The 20,686-nt window shown below is 42.4% G+C and overlaps 1 protein-coding gene across 2 annotated transcripts; it reads right to left on the minus strand.

Moving 5' to 3' along the window:
- Positions 1–304: 304 nt before the first annotated feature.
- On the minus strand, positions 305–19,905 carry LOC121399549 (E3 ubiquitin/ISG15 ligase TRIM25-like). Of its 2 annotated transcripts, XM_041580693.1 has the most exons (2): positions 19,431–19,905; positions 305–2,016 (listed from the first exon to the last, which is right to left on the minus strand). In XM_041580693.1, the coding sequence occupies exons 1-2, from the start codon at positions 19,560–19,562 to the stop codon at positions 577–579; spliced, it is 1,572 nt and encodes a 523-aa protein (XP_041436627.1). In that variant the 5' UTR covers positions 19,563–19,905; the 3' UTR covers positions 305–576. The 2 variants fall into 2 exon arrangements, with proteins under 2 accessions (XP_041436627.1, XP_041436626.1); XM_041580692.1 differs by lacking the exon at positions 305–2,016 and having other exon boundaries at positions 16,703–19,905.
- Positions 19,906–20,686: the final 781 nt, after the last annotated feature.

Here is a 20,686-nt window from a genome sequence, read left to right on the forward strand (position 1 = left end):
CCAATCACAGGTACAGACTAATAGAGCCCGCACTCCAGCTGGGGTAATAGTAATTAAAAAAAAACAAAAAACCCCCCCGCCAGCACCAGGAGGGTTTGAGCGGCCATATTGGGCACAGACATCATGTGCATGTGCTCTGTATAACATGGCTGCTCACACTAGGAGCTCCTTTCAGGTATGAAACACCTAGCACTGGATTGGCCAATTGTTTTTTAAAAAACACCCTACTGTTACCCCCAGCTGGAGTGTGGGCTCTATTAGCCTGTACCTTTGGTTAGGAAAATATTTTTGCCCAACAGGTGTCCTTTAAACACTCACACACATAACAACTGAATTAAGTACTGAGCTTTATATAAAGTGATTACAGAGATATACAGTTCAGCACTAAGAAGACCCCCAAGTCCTGAGCAATATTGTTCCAATAATCAAACTTCAATAATTGCACATCATTGCCCCACTTAGTTAAAATACCCACAAAGTCTTTGATAAGGGAGACTGTCCATCATTAACATGGCACCAACATTTTCTCCCTTTTTTGGCATCACTGGGCTAAGGGCAATTCTGGGAATGGGCTTCCTAACTAATGATTCTCACCCAGGAACCCCACCCTACCCAGAATGCAGCATGAAGGGGCTCAGTGAATGTGGCAGTGAAGGTGTGTAAGTGTCTGATTGGCTCACTCAGCTCATAAAAGGACAGACGTCCGGCCTCATAGTCCAGTGAGATCCTGATTCTCCTGCAGGAAGGGACGTCTGGTAACTTTGTGTCTCTACTGTCATGTCTCACTGTATATTTATTGTTCCATCTGCACAAACACCAGGATTTGTTATTATCCCCAATCCAGGACTGACCCCCTCTCCTCTCTATACTGGGATAGGTCACCCCTGCCCTCCAGTCTCCTGATTCACTGACCTCCACTTCCCAGTAATGTCGCCCTGAGGGGAAACTCCTGCTGCTTAAAGTCTGAGGCCAATCCTGAAATCTCTCTGGGGTTTGTGGGTGACGCTGGTCTGTATGTGAGTAGGAAGCAGATTTCCTGTCCCCTGATACAGAAACATGATTCCCAGCCGTGTTTATATCCAGTAACAGGTCTGTAGCCTCCTGCCCATAGATCCACCTTCCCTTTACTCCAGTCACAATGGCAGCTAAGCCTGTGAGTAATGTCTCTGAGATCAGATCCACATCCAGATCCCCTACAGCAGGGACCTTTATATCATGTCTCTCTCTGCCCCCCTCATTATCTGCAGCTCCATGTGATTCCCGTTCCTGTAGGACAGTGAGTGGATCTGCCATGTTGCACAGCTCCTCAATGTGACGGATCTTCCTGGACAGCTCGTCCTTCTTTATTTCCAGCTGCTCCATCAGATCAGTGAGTGTGAGTGAGAGCTTCTCTTTCTGGCTGGAGATGTCACTCAGGAGTTGCTTCTCTAGGGCTTCCAGCTGTTCCCTGATGTCTCTAAACAGGGCAGTGACTCTCTCTGTCTCACCGGCTGCTTTTTCTCCCACTTCTCTCCTGCGCTCCTGCAGTCTCTGGACTTCTCTCTCAGTCTCCTCTCTCTCTGGCCTCAGTTTCTCCAGAACTTTCCTCAGTGTCTCTTTCTTCTTCTCAGAGGCCTCACTCAGCAGCTCCACCCTGTGGCCCCTGTGCTCTCCGGCCAGACAGCAGGACACACAGACACAGACAGACTCCTCACAGCAGTAATACTCCAGAACCTTGTGATGTACAGAACATTTTCTCCCCATAAAGGAGTCGGTGGGTTGGGTCAGTACATGTTCTGCTGACTGGCTGTGCCCCCTCAGGTGGGTATCACACAGAGAAGCCTCACACAGGAGACAGGATTTAGCAGCAGGTACAGGAGAGAGGACACAGTAGGTGCAGAAGATCCCAGTCTCCCCCGGCTCTGTCTCAGTTGGAAGGAATATCTCTGCTATGTTACCCAGAGTTCTGTTCCTGTACAGGGCAGGGCGCTCCTGATACTCTGCTCTACATTCAGGGCAGGAATAAGCCCCAGATCCCTGCTGGGTGTCCCATGTTGTCCCAATACAGACCCGGCAGAAGTTATGGCCACACGGCAGGGATACAGGATCAGTATAAATGCTCGTACAGATGGAGCAGCTCAGCTCAGCTCTCAGATCAGCAGCCGCCATCACTGAAATCAGGAACAAGAAACGAAACTGAAAGTCTCTTTCTCTCTATAACCAGTGGGATGTGTCTCCTCCTCTCACACAGGGTGGGGGAAGTTTATTTCTTGGAATTTAGACTCCTGTTAACACTTTAAAGGAATGGTTCTGGTTTAAGTTAACTCTTAGTATGTTTTAGAATGGATAATTCTAAGCAACTTTTCAATTGATAGTGAAGAGCCAAATAGGCATATACATACATGGGAGGGTGGCAGTCAAAGAGTTAACTGCACAGGTGTTAGGCTTGTCATTAGCTTAGGGTATCACAGGTGTACTGGATTGCTAACAGGTGAGCTACTTGATACAGGTAAGGCTATGATTGGCTAAAATGATTGAAATCTGGTCAGGTGGTAACAACGAGCCCCTATATAAGCAGGTCTCCAGGGAGGTATACTTATCATTGTAGAATCAGGTCCTGAGACATCCCTGAAGATCCTGGAGCATGGTGAGTTTCATGGAAGTGGCAGCTGAGGAGATGCTACGGTGGATAAGCAGAGAGGCTGGTGATGAAGCCTCTGCCCGAATGCTCTAGATGTTCCTGCAAGAAAAAGAGTAATCGCATATGAGTCCGTATGAGGAAGGGGAGAGTGTTTCAGACTGTGAGGGACCTACTACATAAAGGAACCAGTGGAGCACCTGCTGCCAAAGTGGCACATAGGATGGCTGCTAAGATCAAGAAAAAGGCTATAGGATCCCCCTCTGGAAGTGTGTGCAGGAATCTGGCAGATTGAGCAGCGGCGAATCACTATGGCCACATTCGTCACCTCCACTACAAAAGAGGGGCTCAGCGCGATTGTCAAATAAGTGCTCAGCAGGAAAAAAGCCAGTGTTCTCATTGGATAACTCCTCTGGCAAGGATAAAGCACAGCCAACCAGAAATTCCTCCGCTGTCTCTGCATATTCCTCTGCTGAGTCTGGACCACCTACTAAGATATCCGCACCGGCCCACGCTGTTCCCACCACATCCAACCTCACAGCTTTCCCTTCCCACACCATCACCACTGATATTGCCTCTCCTCCACTCTCATGTCCGCCCACAGGTCCAGCCATCTGATACATCAGCTACAACTCCCTCCTCAGCATCAGCTCACCTTCAGCATAAAGAGGTCAACCCACAGCCCTCCACTTCAGCACAAGAGACTCCCAGGCTCCAAGACTCTAAGATACTACAAGAGCTGGGTAAGTTAACCTCTTTGATGCCAAATTTAAATGACTTCATGTAATGTTATTTACCTGGTGTTTATCAGTCATTGCTAAAACTACATATTGTGATTCCATCTTATGAGGTTACTCTGATTGGGTTACATTTACCACCATCTGTGAAGGAGAAAATAGGAAAAAGTGATTATGTTGATATTTTATCTTTAATCCCTGCTGCTAAGGAATTTTTCACAGGCGAAAATAAAGGTGACAGCAAGGAGGGAAGGGGCGACCTATAGCCTGTACCTTCTCTAACTGGTTACAAGGCTTTTGCATATATACCAATATCCTCTCTGATAAACACCCTTCATTGACGCCGGGCTTATTTTAGCACGTTGATATAATTATAGAAGTTACAGGGGTATTGTATGTTACACTTATGATGACAAATTTAGACAAAAAATGGAGGTTACTAAGTCATTGAAGGGGGTAGCAAGGACATAGATATTTGGATGGGGCTGCTCATTCCCAGACAGCAAAATGCTTCAAAATCATCTGAGATGCAAAAGAAACCAAATTAGTGTTGGGCATATAATGAGAGCTACTGTAAATTCCAACACAATTGTAGATTTAAACATGAAAGTAATATTTGCAATGCCTCACATTCAGCCTTTCATTGCATCAAGAGATTTTTGCCCAATGGAAAAGCAGCCCCTAAAGATTTACAGAACAAAGATGCCTACACTGGTGAAAGTAGCAGAAATGGGCCCAAACCTAAAGCTATACCCAAACAAAATGAAAGCCTAGTTTCTATATGATGGATTCAGATTTAAAATCCCTTTTTTCTAATGCTAATTTACCTATGTTTTTTTGATATTTGAAATCTTTGAGTGAACATCCACGCATTGGCCAACAGAAGTTTGATAAAGAGCAATCGTTAGGCAGGATTGAAGGGCCATTCTCAGAGCTGCCATTATCAGATTTGTAAGTTTCTCCATTAGGTCTTGTTCCTAGAAAAGAATCAGGCTCCTTTAGATTGATACATCATCTCACATTCCCTAAAGGATTATCCATCAATGATGGTATTGATCCAGATTTATGTGCAGTGTCATATGCATCTTTTTATAAAGCACTGGAACTACTTTGTGGATGTGGTCAAGGAGCCTGGCTTGTTAATCTGATATTTTTTTTTAAATATGTCTTTATTGAAATTTTTTATAACAAATAAAAAAACAAATACAAAGGAATTTGGAATTACGAAAAGAATGACAGAGAAATCCATCGTTAATACATTTCAAACGTACACACGCAATGGCCAGAGCATTAGTCTCCTCTTAACTGTCATTGTAAAACATACTAAGGTAGTATAATACACAACAGTATTTTCCTCATACATATCATTGAAAGGGAAAAGAAAAACAATCAAGAATACCTCGTTCTCAATATCTGATTTATGTGGTGGCTCCTGGGGGGCGTTTGTGACGGTTGTTCCTGGGAGCGTAGGAGATTTTGAATATACCGGTCTATGTCTTGGACATTAGTATTATTGAGTAACAGTTCCGTATCATACCACGTAGTGTATCTAAATGCATATATCGTTAGATGTCTAGTATGAGTTGGGAGCGATTGAATGTAACTCATCCATGTTGAAAAAAAATTGTCAGTAAATTGTTCTTTGTTTGTAGTGGATTCCACCCAATCCATGTGAAATATATGGTGTAGCTTTTGTTTGACCAGAGATAGGGGGGGTGCAGATGGGGAAAGCCAATGGTGCAATATGGTTTTCCGAGTTGCAGCCATTAACCTTTCTGCTAGCTGCCTTTCAGAGCGCGAAAGTTTCAGGTGTGGAGGAGGTATCACAAAAATTGCCCATGTTAGCGTAAAAACGTTTGCTCGTTGAGTCAGAGACTCCAGTATATCTGAACTTCCCCCCATAATTGTTGAATGATAGGGCATAGCCAAAGACAATGCACAAGATCAGCCCGGGGTTGATGACATCTCAGACAATTATCCAAATTTAGAGTACCCATATGATGCCTCCTAAAAGGAGTGAGATAAGAGCCATGCAATACCTGTAAAGCCATTTCTTGATATTTGCTAACAGAAATAGCTTGCATTGTTTTTGCATGATACTAAAGTATTTGGGAGGCCTCTGTTTGTGGGATCACAGAAGTCCATCTGAGTAAAGATCTGTCCTGTGCTTCAGTCTACAGAGCGGTCCTAATAAAGCGGTAAATCTGGGAAATAGTTCTGACTGTGTTATATCTGGGCCACAGCAGATTTACTGGGTTATCTTTATCTGTCGTGGAAAGATGCCTCAACACTTTCGTGGCATAGTGGACAATTTGGTTCAGTAACAGATAGTCATTCACCAGGAATGGGAATTTCTGGAGAAGCTTGTCTTGGGTAAAACAGTGAAAGTGTCATTGACAATATCTTTAACAATTTTCAGATTTCGGTTATGCCATTCCACTAGAGTGTTATTATTTTTCCCCATGGGAAATGTCGGATTATCGAGCCAGGACAGATAAATGGAGTAACAAGGTGTCAATTTAAACCTGCACCTCACTGAATTCAATGTTCTATAAGTGTCTATAAATAAGGGGTGTTCACGCATATCTTGTGGAATATCCCTTAATGGAGTGTGCAAAAGAAAGTTAAGGGAGAGACCTCCTGTCAGGAGCTGGTCAAGCTCTGTTGAGAAATATGTGTTTCTATTATATATCCAGTCCCCAGCGAAATTTAGTAATGCTGCCTCATTATATTCCCGAATATTTGGAAAGTTAACCCCACCCAAGGCTTTAGTCTGTTGCAATTTGAATAGACATCCTCGGACGTTTCTGTTTCCAGATAAAAGTCCGTAACATTTTAAGTAGCCTTTTGTAGTCGGATGGTTTTATGCTGTAAGGTAGCATATGTAGTTGATAGAGTAATTTAGGAAATAAAATCATTTTGATTAGGTGAATTCTCCCCAAAAAGGTTAGGTTTAGTGAGTGGCAAAACAAATTACCTAATTTCCCCTAGGTCTCTCCTGGTAATAGTTGCCCGGTGCTGGCTGGAGGGGTTGGCACCACTCCCAGAAATATCTGCAAAGAAGATTAGCCAAACAACACAGGCTGGTGTAGCGGGGATCTCCCCTGCACGTTTATTTCGTCAAGTGATGTAACGTTTCGGGGGCGTGCCGATGTCTGATGAAGGGGCACGCCCCCAAAACGTTACATCACTTGATGAAATAAACGTGCAGGGGAGTTCCCCGCTACACCAGCCTGTGTTGTTTGGCTAATCTTCTTTGTAGGTTTAGTGAGTCCCATTTATTTAGATCTTGTTGAATGTTGTCAATAGTATGTCTAATATTGAGTGAGTAAAGCTCTGTATGTTTTTTTGCCAGTTTAATACCCAGATATGTTATGTAGGATTGTGCCCTATTAAAAGGGAATTCGGTATTCCCAAGTGTTGTAATCCCCGGGCCACCAAGTTCTAATGCTTCAGACTTATTGAGATTGATCCGAAAGCCTGCAAAAGTACTGAATATACGTATGGTATCTAGGAACGTAGCCAGTTCTGTGTGAGGGCGATGAATAAACAGCAAAATATCATTCGCAAAGGCTGTTATTTTATGTCTAATATGTCCAAGAGGTATGCCTGCAAATGTTTCATTTAAAAGAAGATGTTTTATAAGGGGGTCTAACGCAATGTTGAATAGTAGAGGCGAAAGAGGGCAACCCTGTCTAGTCCATTGTTAAATGTCGAATAATTCAGAATTGTAGCCATTAACTGTTATAAAAGTCTGAGGAGCATCATACATGGTTTTGAATAGGTTAAGCATATGAATTCCAAAATGTTGGAATTTTAAAAGCCTACAAATGTGTGCATGGGAGATCCTATCAAAGGCCTTATCAGCATCTAAGTTTAGCAGTAATCCCTGTCTTCTTTTTTCTAGGTTACTCTGATAGATTGTGGCGATAGCTTGTCTGATAGCCCGAACCGGATGCCTATCCTTAAGGAAGCCCATCTGATTAGAGGTAAGTATAAGGGGAAGAATGTTTTGTAACCTAGTAGCCATAATTTTCGTCATAATTTTGATTTAATCTTGATTTAATAACGATATTGGTCGATATGAAGATGGATCAGTAGGGTCCTTGCCTTCCTTATGTAGCAAAATAATTCTGGCATCAGCCGCTTTGTCCCATAAAGGGTACCTTGTAGTACACCATTGTATAGAGACGTAAGTAAAGGAGTCGTTTCTGGCAACAATAGTTTATAAAATTCCGCCCCCAATCCATCTGGACCTGGGGATTTGCCGTTTTTCAGTTTTGTGACCGTCATTGAGACTTCTGCTTCAGTTATAGGTGCATCTAAGATTTCCCTATCCTGGACTGAAGTTTGTTATGATGGGCTTCCTGAAGAAATTTGAGACCGGGCTCAGGAGAATCAGGAACTCTTTGGTAAAGTGTTTTGAAATGTGCCGTCATCAATGTGGCAATGTCAGACGTATCACGTGCCCAGCCGGTGTGTCTTTTAAGATTCTGAATGAAAGTAGACCCTTCTTGGCTCTTGACTATATTAGCTAATAATTTACCTGATCTGTTTCCCCAGCGATAGAATCTGTTTGCCGTATGACTTAATTTATGTTGCATTCGCTCCGTCAATAAAGTGTTAAAAAAAGCCTTCGTTTCTGTGTATTTTCTTTTTGCAGTAAGTGAATTAGTAAGTTTGAAGGATTTATAAGCATGGGTGAGCTCATTTTGTAGTAATTTGTACCTTTCATCAAACGATCTTTTCCTTTTAATTAGGTAGGCTATTATGTGACCCCGTAGAACTGGCTTGGCAGCAGCCCATAGCAAATTTTTTTCCTCCCAGTGTACCAAATTATCATCGATATAATTAGCCCATTCTCGAATGAGAGTTATTGACTGCAGAATAAAAGGTGTAATCTCTAGTGTCAGGGTATAAATATCTGTAGACATCCTTTAATAAAAGATGGTTACAGAAAGTGTGGAGTGGTTTGATACGTCTCAAGGTGTGAATGAGAGAAGTACCTGATTTATCCATATACGGGTCATTCACTGTGTTCATGTCTCCACCAAGAATTACATTCGAAGCCCCCCAGGAGTCCAACCGCTGAAGCAATTCTGAAGCTGAAGCAATTCTGTAAAAAAAGATTGATTAGTATTATTTGGAGCATAAACGTTTCAAGGGTATAGTTCGTCCCTTGAATATCCAAGTCCATAATCAGGTATCTGCCCAATTTATCTTTATAAGTTTTTCCCCTCCTGCAATTTAAAGAAGCATTTATTACAATTGCTACCCCTCTGGACTTTGATGTATAGGAAGCAGCTGTTAATGAACCTATCCACCTGTCTTTCATGGAAATTGTATCTTGTCTACGCCAATGCGTTTCCTGAAGAAGTGCAATTTGTACTTTCTCCCTTTTAAGATGATCAAGAACCTTACGTCTTTTAAGAGTGTATTTAGTCCCCCAACGTTCCATGAAATAATTTTTATACTTTCAAGGTTTTTATCAGAAGTATAATCCGTATTATCACTGCTAGCCGCCATTTTAATTTATCCTATACCCTTCAAGAAGAAAACAAACAAATTGATTCCAACAGAGTGCCCGGTCTGGCTGTCCCAGCGAGCAGACCAGGGTCCGGGACCTAGGAAGGATATGGGGAAGCATGTCGTGTGTAGATAGATTTTAAATTCCAAATTCCAAAACATAACATAAAAAATACAATAACAAAAATATTTACATGACTCAGAGTTTAGCGACAGTGTAACTAGCTGTCACTGATATAGCACACCTGCGGTCCTGCTATGTACTAGAATAATATAAATAAATTAGCAAAAGAGCATAAGGCAAGTAGTAGATTTTTCCACCTCATAGCCATAATTGAAGACATTCCCAATTGTGTTCCCTGTTAACCGTTGTATAACATGTTAAAGGACAAGGAAAGGCAAAACAATAAAATCCCATTTTTACATTCTTTAATGAAAAATAAACCTTTCTCCAATATACTTTAATTAAAAAATGTGTACAGTTTTTATAAGAAACCTGACTGTATGCAGTGAAATTCTCCCTTCATTTACTGCTGTGGATGGGAATTGTCAGACGGTCCCTAACTGCTCTGCAGGGAAACAATCATACTTATGAACAGCAGGGGGAGCCCCCGCCTTACTTCCCTGCCATGCAGAACTCAAGCAGCTTTGTTTATGATGATCCCTAAGCAGCCCAGACCACACTGAGCATGTGCAGGGTCAGGGTCAGGCCAAGATGTATAACAAAGTTACAAGATGACAGTCCCCAGTGGCCAACTTTGAAAGCATAAATCATTTGTTTGATTAAAGGACAAGGAAAGTGTAAAATAGAATAAGGCTAGAAATGCTGTATTTTGTATACTAAACATAAACATGAACTTACTGCACCACAAGTCTAATCAAACAAATGATTTATGCTTTCAAAGTTGGCCACTGGGGGCTGTCATCTTGTAACTTTGTTATACATCTTGGCCTGACCCTGCACATGCTCAGTGTGGTCTGGGCTGCTTAGGGATTGTCATAAACAAAGCTGCTTGGGTTCTGCATGGCTGGGAAGTAAGGCGGGGGCTCCCCCTGCTGTACATAAGTATGATTGTTTCCCTGCAGAGCAGTTAGGGACCGTCTGACAATTCCTATCCACAGCAGTAAATGAAGGGAGAATTTCACTGCATACAGTCAGGTTTCTTATAAAAACTGTACACATTTTTTAATTAAAGTATATTGGAGAAAGGTTTATTTTTCATTAAACAATGTAAAAATGGGATTTTATTGTTTTGCCTTTCCTTGTCCTTTAAATGGATTCTGTCATGACATTTATGGTGTAGTTTTTATTTCTAAATTAAATTTTTTACACTGCAAATAATTCACTCTACCATATTGCATTTCTTCCTAAACCAAGAATTATATTTTAGTTGTAATATTGGTGTGTAGGTGCATCTCAGGTCATTTTGCCTGGTCATGTGCTTTCAGAAAGAGCCAGCACTTTAGGATGGAACTGCTTTCTGGCAGGCTGTTGTTTCTCCTACTCAATGTAACTGAATGAGTCACAGTGGGACATGGGTTTTTTAGAGAAGCCTCCCCTCACTCTGCTTCACTAATCAAATGCAATACCACATACAGTACCACATCTCTCACCCACTTAATTCTGAACTTGCCACTCCCATATCTTGTGTCTTATTCCCTTCCCTTTAGATTGTAAGCTCCTTTGCACAGGGCCTTTCTCACCTCTGCACCAGTATTGGTCGTGATGTATGTAACTCCATATGTTCTATGTATATAATTAATGTGATTTAGTTGTATAAACACATTTACTTTACATCGTTGCAAAATATGCTGGCGCTATTATTTTGGTCGGCTGTCAATAGAGTATTTGACTGGCTAAATATCTGATAATTTGTATGTAGTTTCTGTAACACATTTTTACACATTAAATATACTTAAATCACCTTGGTGAGTGGTGTTTGTTGACCATAAAACTTATACAAATTATTTAAAAAGAAGGTAGTTTTTACAGCTATATAAATAAATGTTAATAAATAATAATAATAAATCCTGACTGGCACTGCTCCACAGCCTCAGTAACTATGTAAGATGCACCGGGAGATGCCGGCAATCTCTTACCTCCCGGTGCGTCTCGTTGAATATGTTGGTGTGCAGGCACGCACTTCCTGATCTTGCGCCAGCTTTGACGCCGAGCTGTGCGTCGTGACATCATAGATGCGCCGCCAGATTTGAATTTGGTGCCAAAACGCCTTTAAAGGTCCAGTTCACCATTTTGTAAATGCCCAAACTAGGCTTCAGTTTACTATTCCTGCTCAAGCGTATCTTCTGTTCTGATTATCTGGTTTTTGACTCCTGCCTGACCCTTGTTTATGATTTCTGCCGCCAGTCCTTGATTCTTCACCTGTCTGAATTCGCCTTCTTCTAAATGTTTGCCGGTAACTCGTTTACGGACTTATTTATTTAAACCTGCACTTCCTTGTTGGGTTTCTGCAGCAGAAAGCCCGGGGCCCCAAAAGGGCTACGGTGAACACTAGAGACCACAGGGTTAACCTGTGCAACTGAGTGTCCCTATCACTGCGCAAGGTTCTGAGAACGAGATTGTTTCAAACTACCGGGCAGAACTGGACCTGCCGGCTGCTGCTCTACAGTAAAGTGCTACACCTGTCTGCGCTTACTGAGTGATGTGGGCGGCAGAGACTGTCACTGGAACTAATTTGGACATCCTCAGGCCCAGATTTGCGGCAAGGCCGCATAGGCCCGGGCCTAGGGCGGCAAAAAAATAGGGGCGGCATGCCGCCCAGCCGCATTATGGGGACGTGTGTGTCCCCATTCAATTACAGCAGCTGCGCCGGTGTTTTTTTGCCGGCGCGCTGGGAAGGGGAGGTGAGGTGGGCTCTAGGACCGCGCGGCCTAGGGGTGGCCGTCAATGAAATCCGGCGCTGGACATCCTAACTATCTGTGTGTGTGTAACTAGTTGTACTAATACAGGTTCTCTGTAATAATTCTGTCACCAAGAATAATATAAACTATAGCTGGCTTATATTTGATTCTACAGGCATGAAAACAAATAAAATGAGGATTCTCTGTAGTAACTGCCATTCAACCCTAAAACGGTTTAATGAACTGTCCATGCCTAAGGTGGTGCAACTCATTACTACTTGTATCTACAAACCACTGGCACATTACAAGCAGCTCCGTGTGAATTACCTCTACAAGCATTTTGTCTGCAAGGAATTCTACTAGCTGTGGTACAATAGAAGAGTCAGTAAGCCTGGGCACCGAGTAAATACTGGTACAGTGTGACTTGGGGTACAATGAGACTGGCTCTGTAGATATGGAAACACTAGAACTAGTAGTGTGGGGCACACGCAGGACGGGAGGATCGATCGGTTGTGTTGCAGTTTCAGTGCATCTCGTTCGGGACTGTAGTAGATGGGGTTGTTCCCCATTCTTTGTTGTGTGGAAGCCAGTGTAGGCTGCGTGTTTCTTTCAACACATTGTCAGGCCCGGATTTGTGGAAAGGCCACCTAGGCCCGGGCCTAGGGCGGCAGGATTTTAGGGGGGCGGCATGCTGCCAACCACACCCACATTGGTTCAAAAACGCTGGGCATGTGCAGAAGATACAATAATTTTGTAAATTTCCCATACCCAATCCACATTACTCAGGTCCCGATTATGAAAATTTAAAAGAAAAAAGGGGGGGCATGGGTGACGAATGGCAATGGGCCTAGGGGCACCCACCATGCAAATCCGGCCCTGCACATTGTATAATAACCTGGGTGCACAGGGGAGCACTACTATGTATTCACTGACCGGCTTGGTGCTGGGGATCAGCCATGTTCATCCGGCTTTCACTCCTAACTCTATACTGAGCATGCTGGGACACTCAGCGGCAGCAGCACAAGAACAGAGAGGAGTGCGGGGCGGAGCCACGGTGGGAGATAGGATGGAGGAGCGGTCCTAGAGCCTGCCAGATGCATTGAAATAGCTTCTGAGGCAATCAGTGCTGTGTTCCACATCCCATCCTCTCTGGTCGGTCATGGTCTACCAGAAACATCAAAGGTTTACCAAACACTTTTGGCAGGTGTAGCACCTGTGTTGCAACCTGCCAAAAGTTTTTGGTAAATCTTTATTGCATTACTTGGGAGAGGCGCCGACCCCTCCAACCAACACAAGGCCAGACTGAATTGGAGAGGCTGGGAGAACAGGAAACTTCATTGATCCTGTAAGAAATAAGCCTCACCAGGAAGATTTTATATGTATATAATATTTTATGTGTGAATATCACTGTCAAATGTTATTGTCAAAGAGACAGGTAAAAGGCCACATGCTGGGACAGGGAGTTGCCAAAACAGTTATCTGATAACACTGCAGTCTCTGGTATCAAAAGAATAGTCATAGACAAAGACAGACCCAGGAAAGAGCCAGAGGTGTCAGGGTATTCAAGATAAACAGTTGGCCCTGGGAGATGCTTACAACACCCGGGCACCATGCTACACATTTTCTGGGCCTGCCCAAACATCAAGTCATTTTGGACTCAAATCTTGGATGTATACAATACTAAGCTGCAACTAGACATACCCAACGACCCAGCTACGGTACTCTTACACTTCAATACGGACTCTGTGCACTCTTATAAAAAGTCCTTGATGCAGTTTGCATTGAATGCAGCCAAAATATTAATTCCTCGCAAATGGCAAAGTACTGTCTCCCCAACACGAGCTGAATGGATCCAAGAAATGGAAGAGATTCCCAAATTTGAGGAGACCCATGCTGACTCACATAAAGATATTCTAAAACATTGGTCCACCTGGCGCCTTTGGATACAATATCTGGATTCCATTGCTTTAATGAGTGATGGGAGTGCTCTTGCCAAACCAAGTCAGTGACTGAACCTATATTCTTAATATATATTCCGAATCTATATTTGCCTGCAGATGTTGTTGACTTCTGTTTTTTGACATGTGTGATTCAGTGGTTAATTTGTGGGACGAGATGACGTATACCCTAGCGTTCATTAGCCAGTTCTACCTGCCTCCTCTGATGGCAGCTTACGTTATTGCTGTGTCTGTCCTTCCCCCCTACATCCCCAGTTACTCCTATCTATAACAGCTCCCCAACTGTCTGACTTCCATGGCGCTGACAACGGACAGTTTATAGGTGAATTTGTTACCAATTCCTCTGCTAACGATAGCTCTTGGGTTGATTTTTCGTGCATTTGTCTAAGTACTATTGGAGACAAAGCTTTTTGCTGGAAACTTTGAATATCACTTGTTTATTCGATCTTTGAACGACATTGCCAGCTGGATTGTGCTTCCATAATGCCTTACTGTTCTGAATATGCAGTCTTGTATGGAACTGTTTTTTCTTTCCTTTCTGTATTTTTTCTTGCTTTATTAAAACTCAATAAAAATAAAAATTTTAAAAAAAAAAACAGTTGGCCCTGAGGTGGTGATATGTGAATTAACAGTTTCATCATAATGTGTAAATGAAGGCTAACTACAAGTTCTCGTAATAGTATGCAAAGAGCCTGTCGTAAAAACATGTTGTGAGATCAAGCGATTACAGGATCTCAAAAACCTTCCTTTACATACGGTGCGGGAAAGTTATGTCATCTAACAAGAAACAAGAGTCCATCTGAGCTTCTGATTAGCCAGTTGTCTTGTGAGACTCTAAAAACAGTATAAAAGATGTGCCCAAAGTACAGTCTGGAGTTCTGTTTTGGGGAACAGACCTCTGTGTATAGGGGTCCCCCTCTGAACAGAAACTCTGCAGGCCCAGAGATTGACGTGCTGTCCAAGGACTGGTAACTATCTCAGTGTCTCTTTGTCATTGACAGTTATTACTTATGTGTGTGTGGTTATAAGTGTAAGAGGGTTTAGAGCATATTGTTTGATATAGTTGTTGTAACCTTTTTCTCCTAGTTTACATACTGTAGATGTTGATTATTGTTTAAGTTAGAGTTGTTGATTTGTCTCACTGGTTGTTTTTATATGCATTGCAAATATCATTCTGAATTATAGATTGTTGGTTTTTCCTTGTATCTTTCCTTATGTGCATATTATGGCTTATTATTTTCTATAATTGTGTTAGTGTGTTTTGATTTTATACATAAATCTTCTTTTCAGTAATACAGTTGGTTGAATGTCATTTCTTTGCCAAACCTCCCCGTTAGAACCTACAGTTATTGTATTATTATGGACAAATATTAATATTTCATATTAATATTGAGATTGTCAATAAGAATATCTTACAATACTACCAGAAACATTGCCAGGATCTACTAGTAGGCCATGATCGATGTCCTGGCCACCACAGAGTGGAGACAGTGGACGGTGACATTTTTTTTTAATTTGAAAAAAAAAAAAAACAATGGTCCCCTGACCACTATGGGCCCCTAGGCTAGCCTAGGCATTAATCTGCCCCTGAGCACAGTTCCTCAACCTAGTGGGATACAGGAATGCACCTACGGGTGGCCCCACTAGGAACACAGTAATAATTCACACACAAACAGTATTGGTTAAACTGAATAACTGTTTATCTCAAATTAAATGGCCAACTAGTACAAACAGCACTCCTAACAGGTGACAATAGTGGCCTCACTAACTAAATCACTTGTGCTATCTGTCTAACTAACTAAAGAAATTAAGTCCTACAAATACAGTCTCTGTAATCTTCTTGCACACCTTAAATGTGGATAATGAAAATACTCATGTCCCAGGCTCTTATGATACTTTACAATCACTCCTTAGATGAGTCCAACCCCTTTGGATATTCAGATGGTGCAAGTGCTGATTCCTCCAGTCCAGACTCTTCTCACACTGTCTCTCCAGGCAGAGTATCTGGCGTCCCTGTGCTAGCCTGATCCAAATTACATCTTTTGGTGGGTCCTTCCAGCTCTCTCCAGGCCCGTATTTCTGGAAAGGCCACCAAGCCCCGGGCCTAGGGTGGCAGGATTTTAGGGGGCAGCATGCTGCATGCTGCCCAACCATACCCACCCCAGCTTAGCTCTGTGATTATCAAACCTCTTTACTTAATTTTTCAGGATACAATGGGCATGGTGCCAAGAGGCCAATTGGCAAATGTGTTGCTGTTATTCAAAAAGGGATCCTGTTCTCAGCCTGAAACTATACACTAGTTAGTCTAACATCAATGGTAGGAGACCTTTTGGAGGGGGTATAAAGGGATAAGATACTTGACTTCATTGCAAATCACAATACTATGAGTGTGTGCCAGTGTGGTTTTATGTATTAGATCTTGCCAGACTAAGTTAATTTCATTTTATGAGAAGGTGAGCAGGGACTTTGATTCTGAGATGGCAGTGGATGTGGGTTTACTTAGACTTTGCTAAAGCATTTGATACAGTGCCACACAAAAGGTTACTGGTTAAATTAAGGAATGTTGGCCTGGAACATAGTATTTGTACCTGGATAGAGAACTGGCTAAAAGATAGACTACAAAGAGTGGTGGTAAATGGAACATTTTCTAATTGGACCAGTGTTGTTAGTGGAGTACCGCAGGGCTCTGTACTAGGTTCCTTGCTTTTCAACTTGTTTATTAATGACCTGGAGGTGCCGTTGAAAGTACTGTTTCTATTTTTGCAGATGATACTAAATTGTGCAGAACTATAGGTTCCATGCAGGATGCTGCCACTTTGTACAGTGATTTGTCTAAACTGGAAAACTGGGCAGCAAACTGGAAAATGAGGTTCAATGTTGATAAATGCAGGTTATGCACTTTGGCAAAAATAATATAAATGCAAGTTCTACACTAAATGGCAGTGTGTTGGGAGTTTCCTTAAATGAGAAGGATCTTGGGGTCTTTGTAGATAACAAGTTGTCTAATTCTGGGCAGTGTCATTCTGTGGCTACTAAAGCAAATAAAGTTCTTGTATAAAAAAGGGCATTAACTCAATGGTACTTGGTACCCACAAGACTGGCAAAATGGTATCCCACATGTTCCCCTTTATGCTTCAGAAACTGTGGTCAGCAAGGATCATTTATGCATATCTGGTGGGAATGCCCCAAAGCTCCCCATTTTTGGATTCGTATCTACATTAAGGAAAGTCCCGGCAGAGGCACTAATTCACAAGAGAATTCCAGGAGCTAAAAAATACCTCATATCTTCTCAGCCCTTAAACAAGTTATAACAGCAGCCTGGAAATTCCCTATCCTAGATTTTCAATTAGTCAAAGCAAGGATAGATAATATGCTCATATTGGAGAAACCAAAACGCCAGAAAACTTTTTATAAAGGTTGGAACCCATGACTTACATACAGGAATTTAACACTGGGCTAATTTTCCTACCGCTACTACTCCCCGACACACAGAATTAGACCCCTGGTGATAATTGGGACAAAGATCTTTTGTTCTCTTCCTCTCCCGCTCTGACATAACATGTAATTTAAACTCAACTCATAAATTGCCCAAACCTTTGTAAGTGCAGAAAAATGACAGTACCCATAAATAATAGTCATTTTTGTTTATTGTTACTCATTTAAATGATTCAGGAACCCAAAACTTTGGAACCCCTGCAGACTGGGGATTGTCCAGTATCTGCAGCTCCTGAACAATGTTTATGCAATCATTTTATTTTATATATGTAAAATAAAAAAAAATTAAAAGAAAATAAAAGGGCATAAACTCAAGGGATGAAAAAGTAATTTAGCCTCTTTATAGGTCCCTGGAATTTTTCACAGTGTCCCAGTAGGCCAGACTAACTCTGTGTTCTGGCAAAAAAATGGTTAACTGTTTTTTAAAGGAATGTTCCTATATGAGAATGGAAAAGACAGTGTCCTAAGAAGTGTTGACACCGAGTCACTGGGGCTGATTTATAAACATACGTGTTACATTACACGAGTGCAGTAGCAACCAATCAGCAATTAGTTTTGAATAGTGTATTAGAAGTTGCAAAATGAAAGAAATGATCGTATTGGTTGCTACTGCAAACTTCACTTGCATAATGTAGCACCTATGTTTATAAATCAGTGCTACTTAGTAAAAACACATGTCAAGTCATTGCTAGAGGAGACTGCCCAACATTATCATGGCACCCGCACTTCCTTCCATCCTTCCCTGGCATCACATGACTAATGGCAGCTCTGGCAATGGGTTTCCTGTTGGGCAGTGCCATAACTAATGATTCTCACACAGGTATTATCCCAGCCTACCCAGAATGCAGCATGAAGGGGCTCAGTGAATGTGCAAGTGAAGGTGTGTAAGTGTCTGATTGGCTCACTCAGCTCATAAAAGGACAGACGTCCGGCCTCATAGTCCAGTGAGATCCTGATTCTCCTGCAGGAAGGGACATGTGATAACTGTGTGTCTTTACTGTCATGTGTCACTTTATATTTATTACTCCATCTCCACAAACACCAGGACTTGTTATTCATCCCCATGCAGTAGTGATACCCTCTCCTCTCTATACTGGGATAGGCCACCCCTACCCCCCAGTCCCCTGATTCACTGACCTCCACTTCCCAGTAATGTCGCCCTGAGGGGAAACTCCTGATGCTTAAAGTCTGAGAATCCTGAAATCTCTCTGGGGTTTTTGGGTGATGCTGGTCTGTACGTGTGTGGGAGACATATTTCTTGTCCCCTGATACAGATACATGATTCCCAGCCGTGTTTATATCCAGTAACAGGACTGTAGACTCATAACACCATTCCTTTATCTCAGTCACAATGGCAGCTAAGCCTGTGACTAATGTCTCTGAGATCAGATCCACATCCAGATCCCCTACAGCAGGGACCTTTATATCATGTCTCTCTCTGCCCCCCTCATTATCTGCAGCTCCATGTGATTCCCGTTCCTGTAGGACAGTGAGTGGATCTGCCATGTTGCACAGCTCCTCAATGTGACGGATCTTCCTGGACAGCTCGTCCTTCTTTATTTCCAGCTGCTCCATCAGATCAGTGAGTGTGAGTGAGAGCTTCTCTTTCTGCCTGGAGATGTCACTCAGGAGTCGCTTCTCTAGGGCTTCCAGCTGTTCCCTGATGTCTCTAAACAGGGCAGTGACTCTCTCTGTCTCACCGGCTGCTTTTTCTGCCACTTCTCTCCTGCGCTCCTGCAGTCTCTGGGCTCCTCTCTCAGTCTCCTCTCTCTCTGGCCTCAGTTTCTCCACAACTTTCCTCAGTGTCTCTTTCTTCTTCTCAGAGGCCTCACTCAGCAGCTCCACCCTGTGGCCCCTGTGCTCCTCAGCCACCCAGCAATATACACAGATACAGACAGACTCCTCACAGCAGTAATACTCCAGAACCTTGTGATGTACAGAACATTTTCTCCCCATAAAGGAGTTGGTGGGTTGGGTCAGTACATGTTCTGCTGACTTGCTGTGCCCCCTCAGGTGGGTATCACACAGAGAAGCCTCACACAGGAGACAGGATTTAGCAGCAGGTACAGGAGAGAGGACACAGTAGGTGCAGAAGATCCCAGTCTCCCCCAGCTCTGTCTCAGTTGGATACAATCTCTCCACCAGGCCACGCAGCTTCCAGTCTGTTGTCAGTTCAGGTCTCCTACTAAATCTCTGTCTACATTCAGGGCAGGAAGGATTTTCAAGGAAAGTTTCCTCCTGGGTGTCCCATGTTGTCCCAATACAGTCCCGGCAGAAGTTATGGCCACACGGCAGGGATACAGGATCAGTATAAATGCTCGTACAGATGGAGCAGCTCAGCTCGTCTCTCAGATCAGCAGCCGCCATCACTGAGAGCAGGAACAAGAAACGAAACTGAACTTTCCTCTCTCTCTCTCTCTCTCTCTCTCTCTCTCTCTCGCTATATATATATATAACCAGTGGGACTTGTTTTATCTCCTCCTCTCACACTGCTTGGGCTTTAGACTCCTGTTAACACTTCAACTGTCAATTCTTTTTTTCCTATTTTTATAAAAGTGGCCATACATGATGAGGTTTTCAAATGAACAGATCTGTATAGAAAAAGGGTTAAATGCACCACATAATAATAATCACAACAGCGAGTGATGAGGTGTAAGCCAGGAATACAACCTTAAAAAAAACCAAAACCCAGTAAACCCCCATTTTACATTGTTCAGCGGACCAGAAAAAATGGTGTAAAATCCAGGAAAATGTAAAATCAGGGAAAGGTATTATGCATAATATATAGGCGGAACCACAAAACAACAATGTAAAATGAGGGAAAACTTAAAATTGGATGTAAAATGTGGGTTCTACTGTATAAGCAACAATCTGCAACAATGTAGCGTACTTGCAGCAAAAGACCCTGTTTGATTGCACACTCAAAATTTCATTGATAAAAAAATTCATCTGTATTTCAACACCAACACAATTTAGACTTGGATAAAAACATTTTTAAAATATAATTATAATTTACACCATGAATGTTGTTTTGTATGGGGTGCAGTTTCTCTTACATACATTCTGTATACAACACTACCCCTAGTACACAGAACGAATGTCTCTCATGGTACCTAAGTATGATCATATACACACATGAAAAAATATACAAAAGACTTATTTCCATTTCACAAATGTCTCTGGAGTGAGTAGTTGCCAAATGAGCAGATCCTGCCCCAATATGCCCATCTTGAGTGGGCAATGTCAGGCTGATCCAATTATGTGCCCTTTTGGCAGCTTTTATAAGCAGTTTCTTAGTCACATAGTTAGCTGTAGTTTAACTACTACATAACTTTTACTTCATCACTATGTCAGCTTTGTCAAAGCAGTGAAAGAGTTTGAGAGTGAGACCAGTCATGCCATGGGTGATTTTTTCCCATATGGATTCATCTGGTACATGTGGCTCAGTAAGGCAGCTCAGTGACCCACTGGCAGATGGAGTTCAGCAGCAC

Source organism: Xenopus laevis, chromosome 1S, assembly GCF_017654675.1.
Source record: "Xenopus laevis strain J_2021 chromosome 1S, Xenopus_laevis_v10.1, whole genome shotgun sequence".
NCBI lineage: Eukaryota > Metazoa > Chordata > Amphibia > Anura > Pipidae > Xenopus > Xenopus laevis.